This window comes from Amblyomma americanum, chromosome 9 (genome assembly GCF_052857255.1).
Source record: "Amblyomma americanum isolate KBUSLIRL-KWMA chromosome 9, ASM5285725v1, whole genome shotgun sequence".
Lineage (NCBI taxonomy): Eukaryota > Metazoa > Arthropoda > Arachnida > Ixodida > Ixodidae > Amblyomma > Amblyomma americanum.
In genome coordinates, this window is record NC_135505.1 from 98,974,857 (window position 1) to 98,997,620 (window position 22,764).

The 22,764-nt window shown below is 47.5% G+C and overlaps 2 protein-coding genes across 2 annotated transcripts; one reads left to right on the forward strand and one right to left on the reverse strand.

The window, feature by feature from the left end:
- Positions 1-1,307: 1,307 nt before the first annotated feature.
- LOC144103529 (uncharacterized) lies at positions 1,308-11,927 on the reverse strand. The gene is made up of 3 exons (XM_077636225.1): positions 11,592-11,927; positions 7,483-8,768; positions 1,308-1,731 (listed from the first exon to the last, which is right to left on the reverse strand). Exons 1-3 carry the CDS (start codon positions 11,925-11,927, stop codon positions 1,353-1,355), a joined length of 2,001 nt encoding a protein of 666 aa, XP_077492351.1. The 3' UTR covers positions 1,308-1,352.
- Positions 11,928-12,577: 650 nt separating this feature from the next.
- Positions 12,578-21,940, forward strand: LOC144105214 (juvenile hormone acid O-methyltransferase-like). The gene is made up of 5 exons (XM_077638360.1): positions 12,578-12,635; positions 14,186-14,426; positions 15,689-16,258; positions 19,738-19,897; positions 21,718-21,940. Exons 2-5 carry the CDS (start codon positions 14,421-14,423, stop codon positions 21,882-21,884), a joined length of 903 nt encoding a protein of 300 aa, XP_077494486.1. The 5' UTR covers positions 12,578-12,635; positions 14,186-14,420; the 3' UTR covers positions 21,885-21,940.
- The last annotated feature ends 824 nt before the right edge of the window (positions 21,941-22,764 follow it).

Consider the following 22,764-nt stretch of genomic DNA (forward strand, 5'->3'; position numbering starts at 1 on the left):
CTAAAAAACATTTCTGCTGCAGGAGTATTTTTTTAATTGTTTTGTAATATTTCCTTCTTTCAGGAACATAACCACTCCGGTAACCGTTCTATTCCATTCTCTCCGAAGAGTAAATCGAGGTGGAAAAAATGACGTCGGTGTGACGTACAGACCTTGGGGGGGGGGGGGGGGGGGGTGCTATCAGTGGTGCAAAGAACGCTCGCGCATGCGCTGTTCTCACCACCTCTCTCCATTCACATCTGTGTTCGCACTGCAAGTGCGGCGCTAAGCAACCGCATTACACGCTCTTGCCTGTGCACTCCTCCTCACCCTTTCTTTTTGCTTCATACTCCTTATGGCCATCAAGAATGGCACAAGCGCACAGTCTGTTAGTATAACTGTCGATAGCTATTAGTATAACGAACGCTTTATCGTCACTGCAGGTCAGACGGACGTAACCGGATAAGACAGGACACAGTGCAGTATTTGCATTGCTCAACTCTGTGCGCCGAATTGCTCACTTCGCTTTCAGTGATCATTGAGGGCGTGTTCAGGGTAGGGACACAAAGGTTGCATGCCAAAAGCCGCGCTATTATGACGGCCTATGACAGTGAACCTGTGTTGTCATCATCGGAGAAATCTCACTCATTTTCTGAAATATGGCAGTGCAACTCATAAGTGTAACCTGCATTCCGGAATCCACAGTAAGTCCAGTAGTACATGCGACAAAAAAGCCCTGAAAGTCAGCGCAAATAACAGTTACGGAAGGAATAAGGCTGAGCTTCACTGACATGCTTCGATGAGCGAAGTCCTAAGCCGGCAGAAGAGCAGAGGACCGAATTTAATATCACATGAAGATTAAAAATGCGGGATTTTTAACTTGACGTGTTTGAAGCCTCACAAGAAAACAAATCTCTAAAGCTTAATCGCCAGAACAGCTATATTGAAAGTAAGTATAATGTTGAGTTATCTTCACACCCCTAATTTCCGAAAATTGCATGCTGCAATACTCCATCGTGTGGTTGACCACGTTAGCTCGTATGCGTTTTTCCAGCGATCACGAGTGGCGGAGTAACTCGTGACGAGAAATGCAACATTGTCTGTATGAATCTTCGTAGATATGAGAGATGCCTCGTAAATGTAAACAAAAAAGGTGAAGCATGGTAAGCAGCATACATAACTGAAAAGAGCAATTAGTTAATCATACGATTCTATATATCTAAGTCTAATGATCACACACTTGCAGAGTAGCCTAGCGCAAAAGCCTCTCCATGAAGACAAAAAAAAAATACGATGGACAAGGTGGGCACTGAAAAAGATCCCGCATATTAACCAGGCGCCTGGGCCCTCCACAGCCTCAGATTCACATCAATCTATGTGCTCTTCGGCAGTGTAATGTTTATGCAGTCTCCTTGCTCAACCGCGTACTTGCTAAGCGGGCACTGAAATGCCCTGGCAAAGTCAATGTTCCCCCTGACAAGTTCGTTCACTAAAGCTCTAGCCTGCGAATCGGTGCTGCAGCGGTAGTAGGCGAAGCGAGCGTAGAAGAACTGGGCTTCGGACATCCGGAAAAGGCTCCAGGCGTCCTGCATTGTGTACCAGCTAGCTCTTGCAGCGGCTGGAGTGGCGGCCTCGCCGTGGGCAGTGCCGGCAGCCCCGACAATGGCGGCCACTTGCAGCCCCATCTTGAGCTCCACCACGGGATGCGCGGCTTCGAGGTACTTTGAGCTTGAGGCACTCAGCACGCATTCCCTGCATGAAAAGTATTGGGAGACAACCTTTAAAGAGAAAACTATGAGCCTGTTTTAGTTATTATTCGGAATTTAAAGCGTATATATTTTTTCACAGTCCGGAATAGCTGATTTTACATATTTGGCGATGGTTTTCGCTGTCAAAAGGTCCAGCGTTCAGTGTCAAAAAACCGCCGCGGTGGCTCAGTGGTTCGGGCGCTCGGCTACTGATCCGGAGTTCCTGGGTTCGAACCCGACCGCGGCGGCTGCGTTTTTATAGAGGCATAACGCTAAGGCGCCTGTGTGTTGTGCGATGTCAGTGCACGTTAAAGATCCCCAGGTGGTCCAAATCATTCCGGAGCCCTCCACTACGGCACCTCTCTCATCCTTTCTCCTTTATCTCTTCCCTTACGGCGTGGTTCAGGGGTCCAACGATATATGAGACAGATACTGCGCAATTTCCTTTCCCCAAAAAACCAATTATTATTCCGTGTCCAAATCACACCTTTATTCTGCGTATAGAGCACTCTATATTGCTCATGTACGCATTGAGCAATACAGAATGGTGTATAACTTAACATATTACAAATTCGGCGCTCTGGCGTTGGTATACTTATCGTGGTCAAAAGTTTGCGGGACGGGAGTTTTTGCAAAAACTTTTATTGTGTAGCTTCACCTCACTACCCAGTCGTCTGATATTGTTCCCAGAGGAAGGAACGTTTAGGTAGCGAGGTGGAGCTACAATAAACGTTGTTCGTAAAACTCGTGCCACGGAAACTTTTTTTCCCGATAGTACATAGGGCTATAATAATATGCAGGATAATAATTAATAATAATAATAATTTGTTTTGGGGGAAAGGAAATGGCGCAGTATCTGTCTCATATATCGTTGGAGACCTGAACCGCGCCGTAAGGGAAGGGTAAAGGAGGGAGTGAAAGAAGGAAGATGCAGTATCGTCGCCAGACTTATTTTTTCACATTCATTTATTTCTTCCTCCTAACGCTGGAGAGCCCCTGAAAGGCACAGGTTTTACTGGTCAATGGAAAGATGACAGTATCGGGTTCTGCGTCGATTATCGTAGGTTGAACAAAGTAGAAAAGTAAAGAAAAAACAAAGTTATCGACCCGTTCACCTCATTGACTAGTCGCTGTTATAACTGACTCTCCAGTGCGAAGCATTTCTGGTCGATAGAGTTACAAACGGCACCTGCTGTGAAAACGGGTGTACCGATTGTCAGACGCCTTCCTTCGTTAACGCCGAACGGCCACTAAATTAAGCGTCATGAGACTTGGACTGTGCTCCGCGGCTGACACTTTTAAACGAATAAAGCACAGGGGGCTGGAAAACGGCGTAAGACTGCAATACCTGCCCCATGTAACTAGATGACGATATCTTTGGGGGCTGAAGCCGAAAACACTTCATGCAGTGTGCGAAGCCGTCAAGTCTTGTGGCCTGATAATAAAAATTGATTTTTGGGGAAAAGAAATGGCGCAGTATCTGTCTCATATATCGTTGGACACCTGAACCGCGCCGTAAGGGAACGAATAAAGGAGGGAGTGAAAGAAGAAAGGAAGAAAGGTGCCGCAGTGGAGGGCTCCGGAATAATTTCGACCACCTGGAGATCCTTCACGTGCACTGACATCGCAAAGCACACGGGCGCCTTAGCGTTTTTCCTCCATATAAACGCATCCGCCGCGGTCGGGTTCGAACCCAGGAACTCCGGATCAGTAGCCGAGCGCCCTTACCACTGAGCTACCACGGCGGGTTTCTGGTCTAACGCTAAAACCAGAAAATGGACACTTCGACTGCGAGTAGCCAAAGATTATAGGACACATCATCAGCAAGCGCATAGTGTGTCCTGGACTTTCAATGACAGCCGTGATCTCGCAGTTTCCGCGGCGTTCTGACAAAAAAAGCCTGTCCGCAGATTCTTACGACACTGTGGTCTACTACAGACTATTGGTCAAGGGCTTTTCACGCATTGCCGATCCTGTGATGAACCTCACGAATGAGAACGTCCTGTTGAAGTGCGAATCATGAAAGGTTAAGGCATTCAAAAAGCCCTAACACCGCTTAGAGTCACCTCCAGGCCCTAGTCGCTTCGTTGAGACATTGTATGCAAGCTACTGTCTGTTGAATCCTGAGCTCAACTATATACGACCGTCGTTTTCCTGGGCTGCATTGGATTTCCGCCCGCATTCATTCAGGTTTTTTTATGTGGTTTGTGAACAGCACGCATCATGCTGGCCTGCTTGTTTGAATCACCAGCTGTCCGCATCGATTGACAGAACTTTGGACTAGAAGAGTGCGGAGTCATCGGGCTCCATCAATCTGGACGCTCACACTCCGACGGAGATTGCGCTCGTAGATGGATTGGGAAGAGTCACACACACACACACACACACACACACACACACACACACACACACACACACACACACACACACACACACACACACACACACACACACACACACACACACGCACACACGCACACACACACACACACACACACACACACACACACACACACACACACACACACACACACACACACACACACACACACACACACACACACACACACACACACACACACACACACACACACACACACACACACACACACACACACACACACACACACACACACACACACACACACACACACACACACACACACACACACACACACACACACACACACACACACACACACACACACACACACACACACACACACACACACACACACACACACACACACACACACACACACACACACACACACACACACACACACACACACACACACACACACACACACACACACACACACACACACACACACACACACACACACACACACACACACACACACACACACACACACACACACACACACACACACACACACACACACACACACACACATATATATATATATACTTGCGAACATGCGAAAACATGAGGTACTTGAGTGCTTAAAATTACATATATACATAGAAGTATACGCTTCATTTAAAGAAATATTTTTATTTTACTCGACGTTTTGATCGGAGGGCCGATCTTTGTCAATAATGAGAATATATTTATGTATATATGAGAATAAGAAAGTTCACACATCTGAGTATTAGTAGCCAGAATTACTACGTACATCCACTAACTTACAGGCAGTACAGCAGACCTATGATTTATTAATTACAAGGAGAGAGAGAAAATTTCATTGGTTCAATACTTTCGAGCTGTCTCACTTTTAAGGTCACGAGAAGCACAAGAAGCACAATCCTCGCAAGAAAAACGGCGCTTGGAGGGGTTCATAATCACCGAGCTCAACAAGAAGACGATGGTATAATATTATAGCTGATAACACCGAGGGCGCTAAATAACATTAATCATGCCAAATAATTAACTACCGAATTAGCCAGTCCCTTGAAAACTGTTTCGCTCGTAGTAGTGCCATTTAATATTTCCTTTTTTTTCGGTAAATGACCAAATATGGCAAATATCCGAGTTTTTTATGTATTGTTTACGAGTGCTTCGACTATTTGATCGAATGATTGGACGACCAAAGGCCGCCGCCTAAAAACAGTTTCTACACCTGAACCGAGCCGTAAGAGAAGGGATAAAGGAGGGAGTTAGTGAAGAAAGGGAGAAAGTAGTGCCGTAGTGGAGAGCTCCGGAGTAATTTCGACCACCTGGGGATATTTAACGTGCACTGACCTCGCACAGCACACGGGCGCCTTTTGCGTTTCGCCTCCATCGAAACGCTTCGAACCCGGTCGCGGCGGGTGCGTTTCGGGTGTCCGCTGAGATACGAGAGACAGATACTGCGCTATTTCTTTTCCCTAAAAACAAATTTTCAATTTCTCAATTTTTTTCTTGAAACCGGGGAGCAGGCTTGCAGCAGAACGAAATGTTCAGCCGTGAACAAAAAGATCCCATACTTTTTTTTCAAAATATCCCGGATATAAATGGTCTGTTTGCTATTTCCGAATATATTATGATGCAATACTGCCCTTTTCTTCCGTCACTAATTTCTGGGGGAGTTATTGTTTTCCCTAAAATCGCTCTTCATTTCATTCCTTTCATGGGCGTTTCTCATTGGGTTCATTTTCCGTCTGTTCTAAAAGGTCAAATTGCTGTCGTTTTCAAGTGACAATTTATGCAGCTAGATGTATTTTTGCATGCATTTATAAACCCGCCGCGGTGGCTCAGTGGTTAGGGCGCTCGACTACTGATCCGGAGTTCCCGGGTTCGAACCCGACCGCGGCGGCTGCGTTTTTATGGAGGAAAAACGCTAAGGCGCCCGTGTGCTGTGCGATGTCAGTGCACTTTAAAGATCCCCAGGTGGTCGAAATTATTCCGAGCCCTCCACTACGGACCTATTTGTTCCTCTCTTCTTTCACTCCCTCCTTTATCCCTTCCCTTACGGCGCGGTTCAGGTGTCCAACGATACATGAGACAGATACTGCGCCATTTCCTTTCCCCAAAAACCAATTATTATTATTATGCATTTATAAGCAGTGAGTGGACTGTGGGGTTAACACTGACGTCATCAGGACTGCTGAGGTGGTAGTTACCCGCGACCACAACTATGGAATAATACACCATCAGCGTTCACGGGATTTCAGAGTACCACAGCGCGCGCCAAAAAATCGAAGACTGAAATATATTTTCTACCCGCCGCGGTGGCTCAGTGGTTAGGGCACTCGACTACTGATCCGGAGTTCCCGGGCTCGAACCCGACCGCGGCGGCTGCGTTCTCATGGAGGAAAAACGCTAAGGCACCCGTGTGCTGTGCGATGTCAGTACATGTGAATGATCCCCAGGTGGTCGAAATTATTCCGGAGCTCTTCACTACGGCACCTCTTTCTTCCTTTCTTCTTTCACTCCCTCCTTTATCACTTCCCTTACAGCGCGGTTCAGGTGTCCAACGATATATGAGAGAGATACTATGCCATTTCTTTTCCCCCGTTTTCTGGTTGCGTTTCGGTAGAGGCGGTTTCAGGAAACCACACAATCTTATTATCGCGCTATGCATGAGTGCCGTAGTGAGCCAACTGTGAGCTCAATCAGTTGCAATCACTGCGTTCCTATATCATGTAATCACTCATACCTATGCGCACGTCTTGTGTGTAGCTTCGTGCCACGGTCTACTAAGGGCAGTGTTCTGTTGTATACAATGTCTAGTAATTCAACCAATGTGCAGAAAGAATTTGTACACCATGGTCTACACTGCCGAATAACAGACGCGAGAAGACAAAGAAGAAATGAACGGGCTAAGACGAAGTACTTTTTGGTTTCACGGCACAAAATCATCAAAAGGCTATCTTAAGCGACTAATGCTTATAACGTTTTGATGTTATCAAAGACCTACAATCGACCAGAAGCGGTGCATGAGAGGCGTCAGAGAAAAAGAGATTACAAGATTGCGCTCAAGCCGAAATACGAAAGCGTTTCCCTTTCCTTTCCCTCTCCCTTTTCATTCTCGAACCCACGGCCTTCACGGGTCTCGAAAACACGACCTTGACGTACAACTTATGATTGACAGCTCGCGAGGAATCTTTTGCGGACAGCCTCTGTTTGCAATTTCCGACACCTCCTTGCCTGACCATTTTCACGTATCTAGCGTGCAAGGAGTGGACCACATTTTATCTCGATCGTGATAGAGGCCGTAATGAAAACCGCCTACTCCGTGCAATAAGGCTTTCTTTAAAAAGCGATAATGCTTTCTTTCCTAATTAGCGTCGGGTTATTAACATACGTCACCTGTGGGATTGTAGAGCCGCCTCTGTTTCCCGTGACCAGCCCCTCCAGGCGACCAGTTCAAGCCACAGCAAAGCCGCCATGCGGCTGGCAATCACCGCAGCGTCGGCCAGCAGTGGGTCGTTGGTTCCTGAACTCAGCCACCCGTACCCCAGTGTTGACACGTACAGAGTGGTATCGTTCGCGAAGAACATGCGGTCCGCAGCTCTGTTGTCCGGGTTCTCTCGAAACCAGGGCACCCCTTGCCGCACGGTCTCCTTTTTAGCGTCAAACTCGAAGTTCAAAGCTAAGAAAAAGTTCCGGACGAAGCCATGGGAGGTCATGCGTGGCACGGGTGGCTCTCGGAAGACCAAGTCGCCGGGCAACATAAGCGACACGTTGCCGACTAGGGCCCGGAAGTGATCGGTGTCATTTCCGGCCGCCACCAGCCGCCGAAGTGGGCCGTAGTCAATGAAGCGTCGGCGCGTGGCCACGAATATGCTTTTAAGCTGGCTGTCTTTAGCGGGTGTCGCCAGTGCTGCCACGTAAGTGATGCGCCACAGGTGGAAGCTCATCCGCACGTGACCGTGACAGATGTCCTCGCTACGCATATTGGGTGAACTTAGCTTGTTGTCCTGTTGAGTGTAGCGCATGGCTTCCAGGGAGACAAGAAGCAACAAGTAGAACAACGCCAACGGCTGATGCTCTGTGTCGATCAAAAGCCGAATGTCCGCAAAGAGGCCATCTTTAGCTGTGACAAGAATTACTTTCGCGCGTTCAACGTCTATAAGGAAGTCGTTTAATATGGCTTTGAATTCGGACACTTCGATGTGATCGAAAGCGTCCGTAATCTCTGTCAAAGACACGGCCGTTCGTCTTCGCGGAACACGCGGAAATTTTTCTTCCCACTTCGAGATGTCCTCACTGGTGTAGTTAGAGCCAAAGTGCGAATTAAGGATGGAAAGAGTGACGTCGTAGCAGGAAGCATCGCAGTTATGTTTGTACTGGACGACTCGACGTGCCCATCTAACGAACGTGAGCCGCGTTGTTTTGCCGGTCGCGCTCCTCACTTCGAAGATGAACGGCAGGCGGTAGCGCTTCTCCACCGTGAGGGCCAAACGAAGCAGGCTTGCGCCACTCATGTGCCTGGTGCTGTTGGCTATTTCTAGCACGACCGCCGCAACATGCCTGGCTCGCTGATCCTCCTGCCATATTTCTTTGAGGCATGATGTGTAAAGGGTGTGAAGTGCGACTGCAGCCTCACTGCCGTAGTCCTGGGTGCCCTTGATGATGTCAGAGGTGACATCCCACTGCAAAAAAAAACAACGAAAAAAAGAACAGTGACACAGAGCCGAGCCCCGCATTAAAGATCTCTTAAGAAACTTACAAAGATGTCCTGGATGAACCCGACTCTCCCGTGAAAGCGGCCACTCAAGGACATTCGAATTACATCATTGCGTCATTCGCTGCAGTAAATGAACTCTAGTGGAAATCAAGAACTGAGTTGTCAGTCGCCATTTTTTGTGCACGGTTTCGTATGCAGCGCACTACGAACGATTGGACAAGCTCGAGAAATGTTAAACCGAAGATAATGTTATCGTTCACCACACGCCTCAAGTAGATCAAAACGCGCCGTCTGCACAACTGACCGTTCCATTCCATGCTGCGGCTCTTATGCAGATGTGGTCCTGTTCGTAGCAGCTGTTTAGTCTCTTGATGGTACGTCTTTGCAGGTTATGGTTGATTGACATCCAATGGCAACTGCGCTGGCCACTATTTCAGGAAATGTGTGCAGGTTAAATGGCCTCGTCATCTTTCTTCATCCCCATCATCAGCTGTAACTACACCCACTGCAGTGCAAAGGCCTCTTCCCTGTCTCTCCTGTTAACCCCGCCCCTGTCCTTAAGCCATCCTTATGGCAAATGAGAAAAACACCGCGTTAATTTGCTATTAAATTAAAATCTTATCCATGCGGTTAAAGAAAGGTACGCTAGACTTGATTGGTCAACTGAGGCCATGTGACCGCAGTACGTCTGCGCCCAACAACTTCAAAATGGCGGCTTCGAGTGGTATGCAGCAGAAGTTTCAAACTCGGGCACCTAAACACACAAGTGTGCCTGTGCTTGCCAACTAAAACACGATCAGGGAACGCACTTTTTCCATTGCAGTTGGTGAGAAGCTGCCGATTATGCCGTCGGCAGTACGGAAAAAAAAGTTCGAAATAATTGTTATCAGCTTTAATACACCCACTGCACGACAAAGGGCTGTCTCATAACTCTCCATTTAACCTAATCTTACGGCATCTGCGGCCACCTTGTTCCAGCAAACTTTTTAGTCTCATCCACCCACACAGCTCTCTGTTTCCCCTGCTACGCTTACCCTCACTTAGAATCCACTCCGTTACCCTTAAGGCCCAGCGGTTATCTTGCCTTCGCAGTACATGTTATATCCTTGTCCATTTCATGCTCTGGATCCCGAATAGGATTATCAATAACTCGTGTTGCGTTATCATTATTTCGAATACGATTATCATTAACTCGTGTTGCATTATCATCAACCCTCTCTGCCCTCAACGTGCCTCTTAAATGCTAACCTATCAGTTTCCTTTCCATTGGTCGCTGAGTTTTGCTGAATTTAAGTCCAAGCTCTGCCGTTAGCCTCCATGTTGGTGCTCCATATGTGAGTACCAGTCAAAAATACCTGTGATATACTTTCCTCTTGAGGGATACTGGTATACTGTCCTTCATAATCAGATAATACCTGCCAAATGCGCTCGACTTGATACCCATTCTGTTAACTGTTGCCATCTAATTCTAACCAAAGTTTCTATTAAAGAACGTTTGGGATCTTCTTGAGAAGTACAATAGCAATTCACTATCAAATCCAACCAAATGCAAACAGAAAAGTTTGCAAGACTGCCATTATTGGCAAGCATACGTTTATTATTGAACATACACATCATTTACGCCAAACAGAATGCTCTTTTGAATAGTCATGGATTTCTCGGCACATTTTAGAGAAACACTGAGTTTTTGTTTATACTAGGCACATGGTTTCAGCTTTGATCCGAGAAGCTCAAGGTCTACAGCGCTGACTAAGTCATGACTTTGATATCACTCACGTCAAACGGCTTTCCACGAGGCTGTTTCGTGCGATTCCCTTAGTAGTGGAAAAGTTTTTTATGTCGCCAAAATCCTCTAAAAAAAAGAGCACATCGACAAGGTATAAAAATTGCCTGCAAATCAATACCGGTTAGAATTATTGGCTGCATAGTGGATTTTAAAATTTCCGCACCATAACTCTGAAACAGCCTCTGCTATTTTCGCTTGCAATACTTACGAAAGGGAAGACATTTGCAATTAGAAAATCACAGCAGTCTGTTCCAAATGTCCGAGGGACGGAAGAAAGTTAACACATACTTCAGATGCAGGCGTTACTAGTGGCTCTGTGGACGAAACATCAATGTTGTAAGGCTTGCCAGATGCTGCAACAATTGCACGGTGTAAACCAGCAAAACTACGAGAGCACAAAAAGAAAACCCGATATTCGTGATGTTTTATGCATCCATTATTTCTCTTCTCGTTTTGTGCTCTTTTAGTGCGCTAGCACGTATAGTGGCCATTCTACGCATTTAACAATTGTTTGTTTGTTTGTTTGTTTGTTTTCCTGTTTGGTTGAAGTCGGTTTTGTGGGGGCAAGCTTCTCACCTGCCCACAAGGTGGTGGGCAACCCGTCCACCGTGTCAGGCAGCAGCTCATTTAATCATGAGAGGCTGTTCGGGATGAGCAACCTCGGTTGCACCCCAACCCAAGAAACCCAAGTCCCACCGATGGCAGCACCTGCCATAGAAGGGCAGTGACACTACCGCGCCAGGAGGGTTAGGAAGACTCCCAGGGATCTACAAATGGAGAGGATGACCAATCCCTGATATATCGACGTTAACCCATTATCGCTATACGAGAAACTTCCATCCGGGAACACTGGATCTGAACACCGGAACCAAAGTGAAAACTCAGCTGCTTGCGCACCTAATTTGCATTTAGCCATCTGCGAAAATCGACCATCATTTTTTTTGTGCTAGTGCACCCTCGTGGAATCTAGAAGTGTATAGTCTCCGTTCGCAAACTGCTCACCAGAGCGTCGAGTGCCACGTCCCGCTGGACGAGGCCGTCCTCGAGGGCGTTGTTGCAGACGTACGCGAAGAAATCTTTGCACGGCTGCTGCTTGTTGTCGATGGCGGTGAACAGCGTGGCTGCCTGGCTGGGGCAACAGAACGTCTTGCCAGTGTCGCCAGTGTCAACCCGCTCGGCAGACCAGTGGACAGCGAACCAGGCCAGCGCGGCGGTGGCTGCGGCCACAGCCACTCCGCATGCGCAGCCAAGGCAGGCGACTGTCGGTCGCTTACTCCGCAAGATGAGGGTGCGAGTCGCGGGACGACCGCTGTCAATGGGCGAAGGCAGGTCTTCCATCGGCGCTGTCTTGCTCTTCTTCTGGAAGCAGGCCTCGATGAGCGCGCGCCGCTGTGTGGGGTCAGCGCCCTCTAGTGGAACAGTTTTCTCCTATACGGCTCATGCAGGCGCTGGAGCTGCCCTTTCATCATGTTCATGGTCGGCTGAAAAAAAAACAGCTTCTTTTACCTACCTTATTACTGGCACGAAAGACAGAACAACCATTCTAATTCACGGTTTTTACAGCTTTTTTAGTCAACTTCCGCTAACCTATGTTCTTTGAATGGAACCGCCGGCGTCCACATTAGTTTAATTGGTCTTTCGAAACCTAAAATTCCTGGACTCTCCCAAAGTCCAAGAAATCTATGTAAACCAGACTGTGGTAGCTCTGAAAAAAATCGGTACATGTGACACCACCCTAGGTCGAGCTCTTTTACCATTCGAGTCTCAGGAGTGCCTTCCAATGCACCTCGGCGCATTTTCTGTTTGGTGTGGGTGCTTTCATGGGGTGTGTAAGGCGCTTGTGATCACAATGCAGCTACCAATATCACTTGTTCACCCACATTGGACGATGACGAGAAAGAAAACAATTCTTTTTACGTCTCCGCAGATGTCTGCTGCCCCCTCGTTCGACTATGGTTTCATCTATCTCTTCCGATTCCCCTCTCCCTAAGGGATATGCCCTTAAAGCAGCCTTGGATTGCATTCACGACTATATGATTAAATCAGGTATATTTTTTGCTATAGATTAAGAATTCAACTTTACGGTCTGTCAAACACGTATTTTCAATGCCCTATATCTGGAAGCACGATGTCGGTTTAAAAATTTCACAAACTTTTATTACACGCTGTTTAGTAAATAATATCTGCCATGCCGTAAAATCAAGCTGTACAGACTGCACAGGCGTATCTTTTACGACTTTTGGAAGAAAAACTTGTATTGAATAATTTGATGCTTACTGTATATAAAAAGAAATAGCGCCGCCCGCCTGATCAACACCGGCAAGCTGCTTATTAAAGAAACCGCTATTAGAGCTACCGTGTGCTGCTGGCTAACAATATTCCTTCCAAAGAGAATCGGCGCGTTTTTTAAAAAAAAGTCATCACTTTGCATTACATTGGCGCCACTTGATATAGTGACACGTGTCATGGATTTTTGCGCAGTCTCACCGATGTATGCGAATCTCGATGACATTGAACTATTCGTCTAACATTGACGGAAAAACGGCTACGACCAGCTGTTTTCCCTCCGCCATGTACCGAGTATCTGGCACTAATGGTTTGCCACACTTGCTTGTTGTAAAGCGTTCTTTTCTCTATTTTTTTGCATAGGAAAAGGAAACGCTTGCTTAACTCTACCTTGAGTAAAAAAGAAAAAGAAGTGCCGTATCCGGTGTGCATTCTAGGCCTGTGTCTGGAAACTCGGATCGCATGCATATTATTGGGCTCTTTCACAAAAAGTAAACGAGGTAGACAGAGATTGCACGCATTGCGGTTTAAACTGAATTTGGAATGCGCTACTCGAAGAGAAGCTTCGCACGACGGTGATTTTGTAATACCAGGTGGTTCTGTGGAGCCGGCCGCTTATTTAAAAAAAAGGATATTTGAGTTTGGAAGGCGGCTTCTGCGGCAGAATATTACGCGTCGACGGACATCAGAAAACAGGCGAACAAAGTTAGCTATTTGTCCGGTGAAGAGATTTGTGATAATTAACTTTTCAACTAGGAGAGACACCTGATCGCAATTATAAATTTGTTACCTGCCGTTAATAATAGCCATATCAGGCTTTAAAATTTCAAAAACGCGATTACCCTCGGTGCTGTGGTTCTACAAAAAATTTGGTTATTTAGTCTAGTTGCGTGTTCCGGAGGGGTTTGCTTTGCCTCCATGCTTTTCGAAAGAGCATGCATTTAGAGCACGATGTAGTTAATTGTGTTGGGCCACAGTGCCGAGGATAATCGAGTTTTCGAAATTTTCAAAACTTCTTTTCCTTTTACTAACGACCGGCTACAAATCTGTAATAGCAACCATGCACTTACCTAACTGTGATAGTTAAAAAGTTAATTATTATATATTAGCTAGCCGGCTATCTTGATAAGTTTAATAACTGCTGTTCGCCAGCACTGGTATTATTCTGCCGCAGAAGCCACCTTCATAACTTGAAAAGCCGGTCTTTCAGAAATTACTGGCCGGCTTCCCTGAAACACCTGCATATGCTGCATCCCCGATGTCAAGAGTTCTTTGAGCCGGAAAACGACCTTGTGTTTCCTGCCGCGTAGTTCTAGTAACAGCAAGCTGCCAGACACGTGCAGACTCAGTGCAGAGCGACGGAGCCCGAAAGCTGCCAACGTTTCCGTCGAAGCAGCCGTGCATCCAACGGGACTCGTGTGTTTAGAGCGGGCGATGAACTGAATTCAGATATCAGCTCCGTTCAACTGACTCTGGACCGTCGGCAGCCAACTGATTTTAGTCGCACAACGGCGAAGGCACTGTCAACTTCAAGGAACACTTTGCATGCAGGTAAGCTTTTAGGTATTGTCTTTCATGTCTGTAGGTATTGTCGAATTTGCGATGTCATGACTTGTTCCAAGATCATCAGTGAGGCGGTCATTTAGTGTCCATGCACGAAAAGTATTTCTCGCTACCGATTGTTATGTACTCTGCCCTCCTTATTTGTTTTCAATTCAACACAGTAACTAGGCTCTGTGGGGGAGGGGAGGAATAGCGGCGGTTATCTTTAAGTGCACTGATGAATGACGTCACATATTGTATGCATGCCAGCTGGCTATTCGCATACAATTTTCTCGTAAGAAGGCAACTCTGGATAGGTTTTTAGCAATTGTGATTGGATGCTACGCACTTCAGCTTCGCTGAGAGAACAACGGAGATCCTGACTTACCACCTACGTTTACCACGTTGACGTCCTGCCGACGTCCACAGGACGTCTAATCGACATGTGGGCATATGACGCAGGTGCAGGTCTATCAGGGAGTGCTGATTGGAGGGAGGGGCATGCGGTACGTCGAAATTGCCCTTTCGCACTGAGAGGTGTGGGAGGGCGAAACTCCTGTACACTTTTTTGCCAGCATATCCTGGATCATAGCCTTCGTCAGGTCGCAAAGTTGAGATCGTGGGAAAGGAGTACACATTTAGCATAGGAGGTTCTCTTGCTATGACCCGCTGATGTGAACTTATGCAAAACGTAGTTATCTGACCTTCTAAGGCCCGTTTCACATGCTGCGACTGGACTGAAAATATCCAGTGTAGTCGGTGCGACCACAGTGCGATTTTCGGTCACTGCTTTCACATGCAACACCGACACAGCGAATTAGGACGGAGGGACAGGCAAGGTTTCTTGGTTTGCATAGGCAACCCATTCTTAAACGTGACTGAAACGTCACACGGAATGTACGTGTTGATGATTTAATGACCACCGTATTTTTAAATGCAAGACAATATTTCGCAAGTTTTGCTTAGAATAAACAGCTTTGCTTCCACCGCGGCAACAGCTCCCACGTGACCCCACGTCGCACGCCGTCTCGGCGCTCCTCTCTGGTCAGTCACGGAGCTAACCCGCCGAGGCTGCGACTGAATACCAACCGGAGGGAACTCGATCGCAAGTCGTCTGCGACTAGACCGAGCCCTCCCCAGTCGCAGACCGACAGAATTCGCAGTGTCGGGGGAGAAAAACAGCATGCATATGAAACGGGCCTAAGTCGTCGCTATAAACCGGTTTGAGGAGCCTACGTAACGCCAATATCGTTGTTCCCTTATGCTCCTAGGAACAAAGCACAGACACTCGACTGGTAACAACGATGTCAAGCACGAGCAGCCCTTGTCCCAAAAATCCCAGCTACAATTCGCAGCTGTACGCCAGCAACGACAACAGGCAACGCGAAATGAACCTCAAGGTCCTGGACTTGCTCCAGATGGCGTTTGCGCCGATGCCGACAGAAGACCAACAGTTTCTCGATCTCGGCTGCGGAACGGGCGATTTCACTCGCGACTGGCTTCTGCCGCGATGTCCACCCTGTCGGAGGCTAGTTGCGGTGGACGCCTCGGTGGAGATGTTGGCCTACGCCCGGGAGAACTGCGCGCATCCCAGCATTGAGTACGACCACCTCAACGTTGGCGATGACGTGACCGAATTCGTAGCCAAGCACGGCCAGTTTGCCCGTGTCTACTCCTTCTTCTGTCTTAACTGGCTCAAGGACCAGAACAAGGCTATGAAGAACGTGTCTCGTCTGCTCCTGCCTTCTGGTGAATGTCTTCTGGTTTTCCCTGCCTGGTCTCCGACGAGGATGCTTTGGAGAAAGATTGCTGGCCTGGATCGATGGAAGAAGTTCTCGAGCGTAAGGGAGCTTCACTCTTTCGATTGCATCCATCTTATTTTGCTTGGTAGCGAGAAAAGCGAGTTCGGCTATGAAAATCATTTATACGTGTAAACTTGCATGCAGTACAATTCAGAGACCTGTTTGATCGGGAGCACGCGTGTAATAGTCTGATAATACCGCCTACAGCAATAAGATCTTATCTCTATCTTACCGGTGCTCACCTACGGGGCAGAAACGTGGAGGCTAACGAAAACAGTTCAGCTTAAGTTAAGGAACCGCAGCCAGCCATGGAAAGAAAAATTATAGGCGTAACGTTAAGAGACCGGAAGCGGGCAGAGAGGGTGAGGAAACAAACGCGTGTTAATGACATCCTAGTCGAAATAAAGAGGAAGAAGTGGGCTTTCGCAGGGCATGTAATGCGAAGGCAAGATAAACGCTGGTTCTTAAGGTCAACGGAGTGAGTTCCAAGAGAAGACAAGTGTAGCAGAGGGCGGCATATAGGTGAGACGATGAGATTGATAAGTTTGCGGGGATACGGTGGGCGCAGCTTGCAAAGGACAGGGTTAATTGGAGAGACATGGGAGTGGCCTTTGACATGAAATGGGTGCAGTCACGCTGATGATGATGGTGACGATAATAATGATAGGATGACGGCGAAAGAGCTGAGACTTGCTTGCACTCTTATTTTTGTCACGGATGTCACAAGAACGAGGACAAAGCCAGCAATACTGTGTATATGTTACTAGAGCCTTCCGGTATATATGTTTTGAAATCCCATATCAGTATTCTGTTGCCTTCATTCGGAAGACCTGTGGTCCTCGTTACAATTTTCCCCTTTCATGTCCTGAGTAAATACGCAAAGTATCAAAACTTAAAATGATAAAAATTCCGGAAATACACGCTGTATACTAAAGTTTGCCAGCAGCAGCAGCGGGGTGCTTTCTTTGCTCTCCCTTTGTTAGCACGTGGCGCAGTCCACTAACGTACGCGGAGGGGAGCGTTCCTGGAGTCCTATTCATCGCCCGCCACATTTGTGAGCCGAATGTGCCATGGTTCCACATGTTGTCTCGAACAGGTTTGGCTCCATGGCCAAGACACTCACCTCCTCGAAGGGTATTCGGTGGTCGGCGCGTTCGCAGTGTTCGGCGAGGGGGTTCGATTCTGAAATCATTAGCCAGATGTCATTTTTTTGTTGCCTTATTCGTTGGTGGGGGTTTTTTGTTTTGCCGATGTATGAAGCCGGTCCCTTTGAGCACGGAATTTTGTAAACGACACCCGGTTTTTTTTCTCTGGGGACGCGATCTTTCGGTAGGGGTAAGCAGCGGCTTGCTCTCCAAACAAGTTTATGAGGCATGTAGATTTCATGTTTTCCGAGAATGCTTACAAGTGCCTCGCTGGTTCCGCTCAAGTATGGAAACAGAATGCGGGAGCGTTTCGTTCCACTGTTGGCCTCCCGTTCTCCGAGCCTGACAGGGGCCAACGCGTTGAAGAAAGCCACGTGTGTAGCCATTCTTCGGTACAGGTCGGCGAAAACGGGTGCTTCTACGATATCTGGCAGGCAGAAACCGAGGTTGGACATGAAACCTGGGTCCTCTAGGAGAATTTTATTGCTGGTACCTCTCTCTCATAGAACTCTCGAAAGTCGAAAATAAGAAGTGGATATGATTTAGAAGGGAATATAACGTACAAGGAGACACGGTCACGCTCAAATAGGGCTTGAGACAGCAGCACAGATCTTCACTATTTTTATTTCGTGATTTCGCTTTGAAGCTACGTCATGGTTTATGGGGGTCTAACGACACGAGTCACTTAGAGACGCTAAACCCCCATAAACTAAACGTCATTCTATCAGAAAGAAAATAAAAGCAAATATAGGTAGCACCCAACACAATATTGCAGTCTGTGACTTCAGAAGCAGGCTTGTTTTTCAGGCGAGGCAATAAACGGCACTCTAACGCACTTGCCTCCAACACATGCCAAAGGGGCAGCCTCACATTCTGGCGAGTGAGATGGTTGGGGCTTTTAAAAAGGTTTCCATTTCCAGCGAACTCAGGCGCGCGGTCGCTGCCTTTCCAATGTATTCCGATATGTCGAACTAAAGGTACAGCTTGTTTTGGAGTCATACCCAGTAACTTGTCACGAAAATAAGGCGCATCGAATTAAATTGGAATTTCACGGTGTGCGCGAAGGCAGCGGTTTCCGGCGGATGAGCTCTGCAGCTGGCCCGCTTGCTCGGCATTCCGCACAAGCAGGTGGCATACAGTACGTGTCATGGTTAGAGGGAACACGGGAATGCGGCCGCTGCACAAAGCGAAGCGCTGCCGCCGAGAACCGGCGAGAATCGGCAACAAAGGTGCACGCGCATGGTGCTGTCTAGAGTCACTAAATAAAGTCTTTATTTAGTGACTCTAGTGCTGTCCATTCTCGCCAGGTGTCGTAGGGGGCGCTTCGCGAAGCGTGGCGGCCATGCGTGGCTGTGTTCCCTCTAAGTGTGGCACATACTGTACGTGCTTTGCACGGTGGCACTTAGGGGGGGGGGGGGGGGGGAGCGGAAACTCGTGCACGTGTGGACGCGAAAGAAGGAAAAGGTATTTTTCTACAACCTATCCAGCACAAAGGGCGGAAGAGAGGACTGGGCCACGGCCGCCCTTCCTGCTTTGTTTCTCCTGGCTGATGAGGTTATGGCCCACGTCATGTCAAATATGAGCAGACTATAGTCGGATACAAGGCAAGTAAAAAGCGGCTTTTCCCTGTCTAAAGGCTCTTTCTAGCCAATGGTGTCGACCGGTTTTTCTTGTGAACCTGCTTGCGTGAATATTGGGACAATACATGGATTTGCTTGACCACTTAATGAGGGGACTATCCCCGGCAATGCAGGGAGGAAACCATTCGCTTTCATCTACCAGTCCCTGCGTTGTCGTGTTAACAGGTTCATTAGAATCGACCGACGCCATTGGCTGGAAAGGGCTCCCTTTGACGGGGAAAGGCCCCTTTTATCTTGACTTGTACTCGACTAAAGCGCAGCAGAGTCTGTTACTGCGATATGTTGCGTTGTACAAAGCTAATCATGCTCGTACCGAAAATGAGAGATAACACAGAATAGAGAAGTCTGTAAAAACCAGAAATGATGGTAATAAGGTGGCAGTACGTATGTTTCAACTAAGCGTAATGCCGTTAAACTAATGCGATGAGTTGCGCCACTTTCTTGAGCGTGCCAAAACAAAACAATAGCGTTGGTGCCAGCAGTGAAAGAAATTTAATGATCACGTTCGCGGCTTCTCGATCTGAGTAATAACAGCGAATAAAAAAGGGGCAAGTGTAATTCTCGCATTCTGCCAATGAGTGACAAGCTAGGCGTAATCCTTTTCTACTTTCATTCAAATTTTATTCACGATCACCAGAAGTTTCCACTGTGTTAAACATGTTATATAGCTGCGGCTACAAGGCCATGCTTCGAGCACGTCATCCAGGTGTGGCGCTTGTTCCGTGCTCTGCAGGTCCTCGAGGGATTCGTCCCCAAAAGCCAAGATTTGGAAGACGACGATGCGAGGCTGTCTTACCTTCTAGACCTCCTCAACGGCGCTGGCTTGAAGCCCCGCACCTGTGAACTCCTGTTCGGCGTGCCGCACGACTACAGCAAACCCGAGTCATTCATTGGTGAGCAATCTAAGAAGCTTGTCATGCATCATACCACATTGAGAAAACATCGCAGCAGCCTAGGATTCTAGCAATAAGATAGGGATCGTGTAAGTACACTTGGCCGAGACATACAAGAGAGTGTGATCAGGGCCAGAACCGTACCCCAACTTCCGTCCCTTTCAAACATGTCCTTTCCAGAGACACCTGATTGTCTGAAACGCCGCAAGCGGATGCGGCGGCTCGATCCGGCACACCAGCTTCCGGCGTATTAGCCAATCAAGCGTCGCCGAAACGGATGCTTTCGAAAGTGATGCGAGTTGGGATACAGACCGAGTTTTCCAATATTTTGGGAAGAAAGGTACCTTGCACAAACTTGTGGGTATAGGGATGAAGCCTACTTAAAGCTGATAAAGCTTGCAGTGATGAAGCCTGAGGCTTAATGAATCCTAAAAAAACAGCCACTTAGTATGCGCCCGTAGCATGTAATGAAAGTGGTGTAACATTTAGAGAGAGGCTGACAATAGCATGGATTAAGGATCGCACGTTTCGGTGTGTTTTTTGGTAAACTGAAATGGAGAATTTGGCTTGGCAGGGCATTGAATGGTGAAGAAGATATTACTGGCAGTCTATTCCCAAGGGCCGCTTTTCGCTTGATCAGGGATAAAACAAGTGGTAGTGACATCCTAGTCGAAATCAGGAGGAAGAAATGGACTTGGGCGCAGGACATGTAATGCGAAGGAATGATAACCGATGCTCCTTAAGAATAACGGACTGGATTCCAAGACAAGGAAAGCGTAGCAGGGGGCGGCAGAAGGTTAGGTTGGTGGATGAGATTAAGAAGTTTTGCGGAGATAGGGGGGCCGCAGCTGGCACAGCACATGGTTAATTGGAGAGTGCTAAACGCTTTTTTCCTGCAGTGGGCGTAATAAGGCTGATGATGATGAAGTAAGAACCAGAGTTAGCGGGACCATGATTGTAACCTTAGTTCCATTTCGTGCCGGAAAATGCGACTGCAGAGAAAAGAGAGGAAACTTTAAATGCGTGATGCATTCTTTGCCTTGAGTCCTTCACGTTCGTGTTCGCGAATAACCGTCACGCACATTACTGATTCTTTCGGCACGTTACTACAAGTCAACGTACACCACCAGAAATTTATTTTTAAATGGTATCGAATGGCATGGGTTTAGCAGGTACGCAAGAAATATTTCGGCCAATGCGCCGTGTGGTATTTTTGTGCAATTGATCCGATGTGTGGCAACCTCTCTGATATAAGCTACACGTTACAGTAATAAAAGGTGCATACATATAGGTGCGTTAGATGATGCCACCGTCGCTGTTTCTCGTGGTGGGCTAGATACCACACCAGCAGAGAGGTCGATACAGATGAAGATAAACGGCAGGCGGACATTATAGTGCGGAAGCCAAAATATGTTATTGCACGCCTACATTGTATTTGGTCATGCTGGGTTATTTGCTGGAATATTTTACTTTCATTAACTTTTATCCTTCTCAAGTGTGCAAAATCATTTCCTTTCCTATACAACATGCTTAGGTGGAACAAGATTCGTTTCAATCATTTCGTGTTCCTGTATCTCCGATTTTTTTTTCTTAGCCCGTATTCTACAAGGTTACGAAGTGAGAATCTGAGTGTGGCTGCTCTTTTATGTTGCTTTGTGATGCGTCCTTCGCCCACCCCACAAATACATGTAGCAATCAAGCACAGGCCCATAAAGAACAACCTTGAGACAAACCGAGACACAGTCGACAGGCGAGTTGAAAAATGTTCAAGAGCAGCTGTTTAGAATCAGTGTTTATTCGGCGCTTATTTCGCATTTCAGACATGCAGCTGTCACTGAATCCAGCAGCGTCCCTGGTAACGCCCGAGGAAAAAGAGCTCCTCAGAAAAGACGTTACCGAAGAAGTGATGAAGTGGACGACGGAAGGGGTCTTCGCCACAAGGCCCTCACTCTACCTGGTGCACGCAAGAAAGACGGAGCCAAAGTGAATAAACAGTTGTGCGACACCTCTCATGAATCTGTCACACAATTGCATTAAACCAAAGAAATTTATTTACGAGTCGATTTATTATTGCGCCTCTTTGTTCTCATGCACCTCCTCCAGGAAATTACTGCAATCCTATTCTTTTCAATTTTCTTCCAGTTGCTTTGGCTCAGTAGCCAAACTATTCAGAGGACTAGGCCAAGCGGACCGCGAAGTTAATCCATTTTGAGGCTGCAGGATATTGGTTTAGCCGAAATGAAAAAAATTAGCTCTGGTTTAAACTGTCGTTAACAATGGCAAGAAGCGAAAGCTTCATTTGCATGGCTACGTTCTCAAACGCCACACACTCTACGGAACGGATTGCCGTAAAGCTTCGATGAAATGCCCGATGCCCGATGGGGCAGTTTCCACCTGCCACTGTGGGCAGATTGTGATGACCTTAGTAGGCCACTTGACCTGTCACGTGACTGCACTGACGCTACCATCTTGAAAACCTATAGTAGTGAAGCTTTCCGCTTCAAAACCTTCTGCTGCGTCCCGTTCTTGGAGTTTGCCCGATAATCGTTGGGGAGAGCCTTCTGTAGTGGCAAGCCCGTATCACGTGACGGAAGCGTCACCCTTTTGGAGGGCGGGGACGTCCCGTGGGGGGCTGCCAAGTGAGGATTCGGTCGTCTGGCACAATCTTCCTCGCCATATTGTAGGGGCCTCTCCGCCTCAACTCCATTTTCCTCACATGTCTGCAACTTATGAGGTAGTACAGTCGTCCACAGATCTATCTAGAGCGTTCGAACTCCGCGCCATCAGCGCTCCGAATAGGGAGCCTACATCCACCGCCTTGTAGGCGAAAATGACCGCATGCTGCCTGTGGGATTCTAACCCACTAC

Coding starts and splice junctions, on each gene's coding strand:
- LOC144105214 (XM_077638360.1), top strand. Junction 16,259..19,737: donor GATGGAAGAAGTTCTCGAGC/GTAAGGGAGCTT, acceptor CGTGCTCTGCAG/GTCCTCGAGGGATTCGTCCC. Junction 19,898..21,717: donor CAAACCCGAGTCATTCATTG/GTGAGCAATCTA, acceptor TTCGCATTTCAG/ACATGCAGCTGTCACTGAAT.
- LOC144103529 (XM_077636225.1), bottom strand. CDS start 11,927: ATGGAAGACCTGCCTTCGCCCATTGACAGCGGTCGTCCCGCGACTCGC. Junction 8,769..11,591: donor ACGTGGCACTCGACGCTCTG/GTGAGCAGTTTG, acceptor TTTTTTTTGCAG/TGGGATGTCACCTCTGACAT. Junction 1,732..7,482: donor GCGGCTCTACAATCCCACAG/GTGACGTATGTT, acceptor CTTTTCATGCAG/GGAATGCGTGCTGAGTGCCT.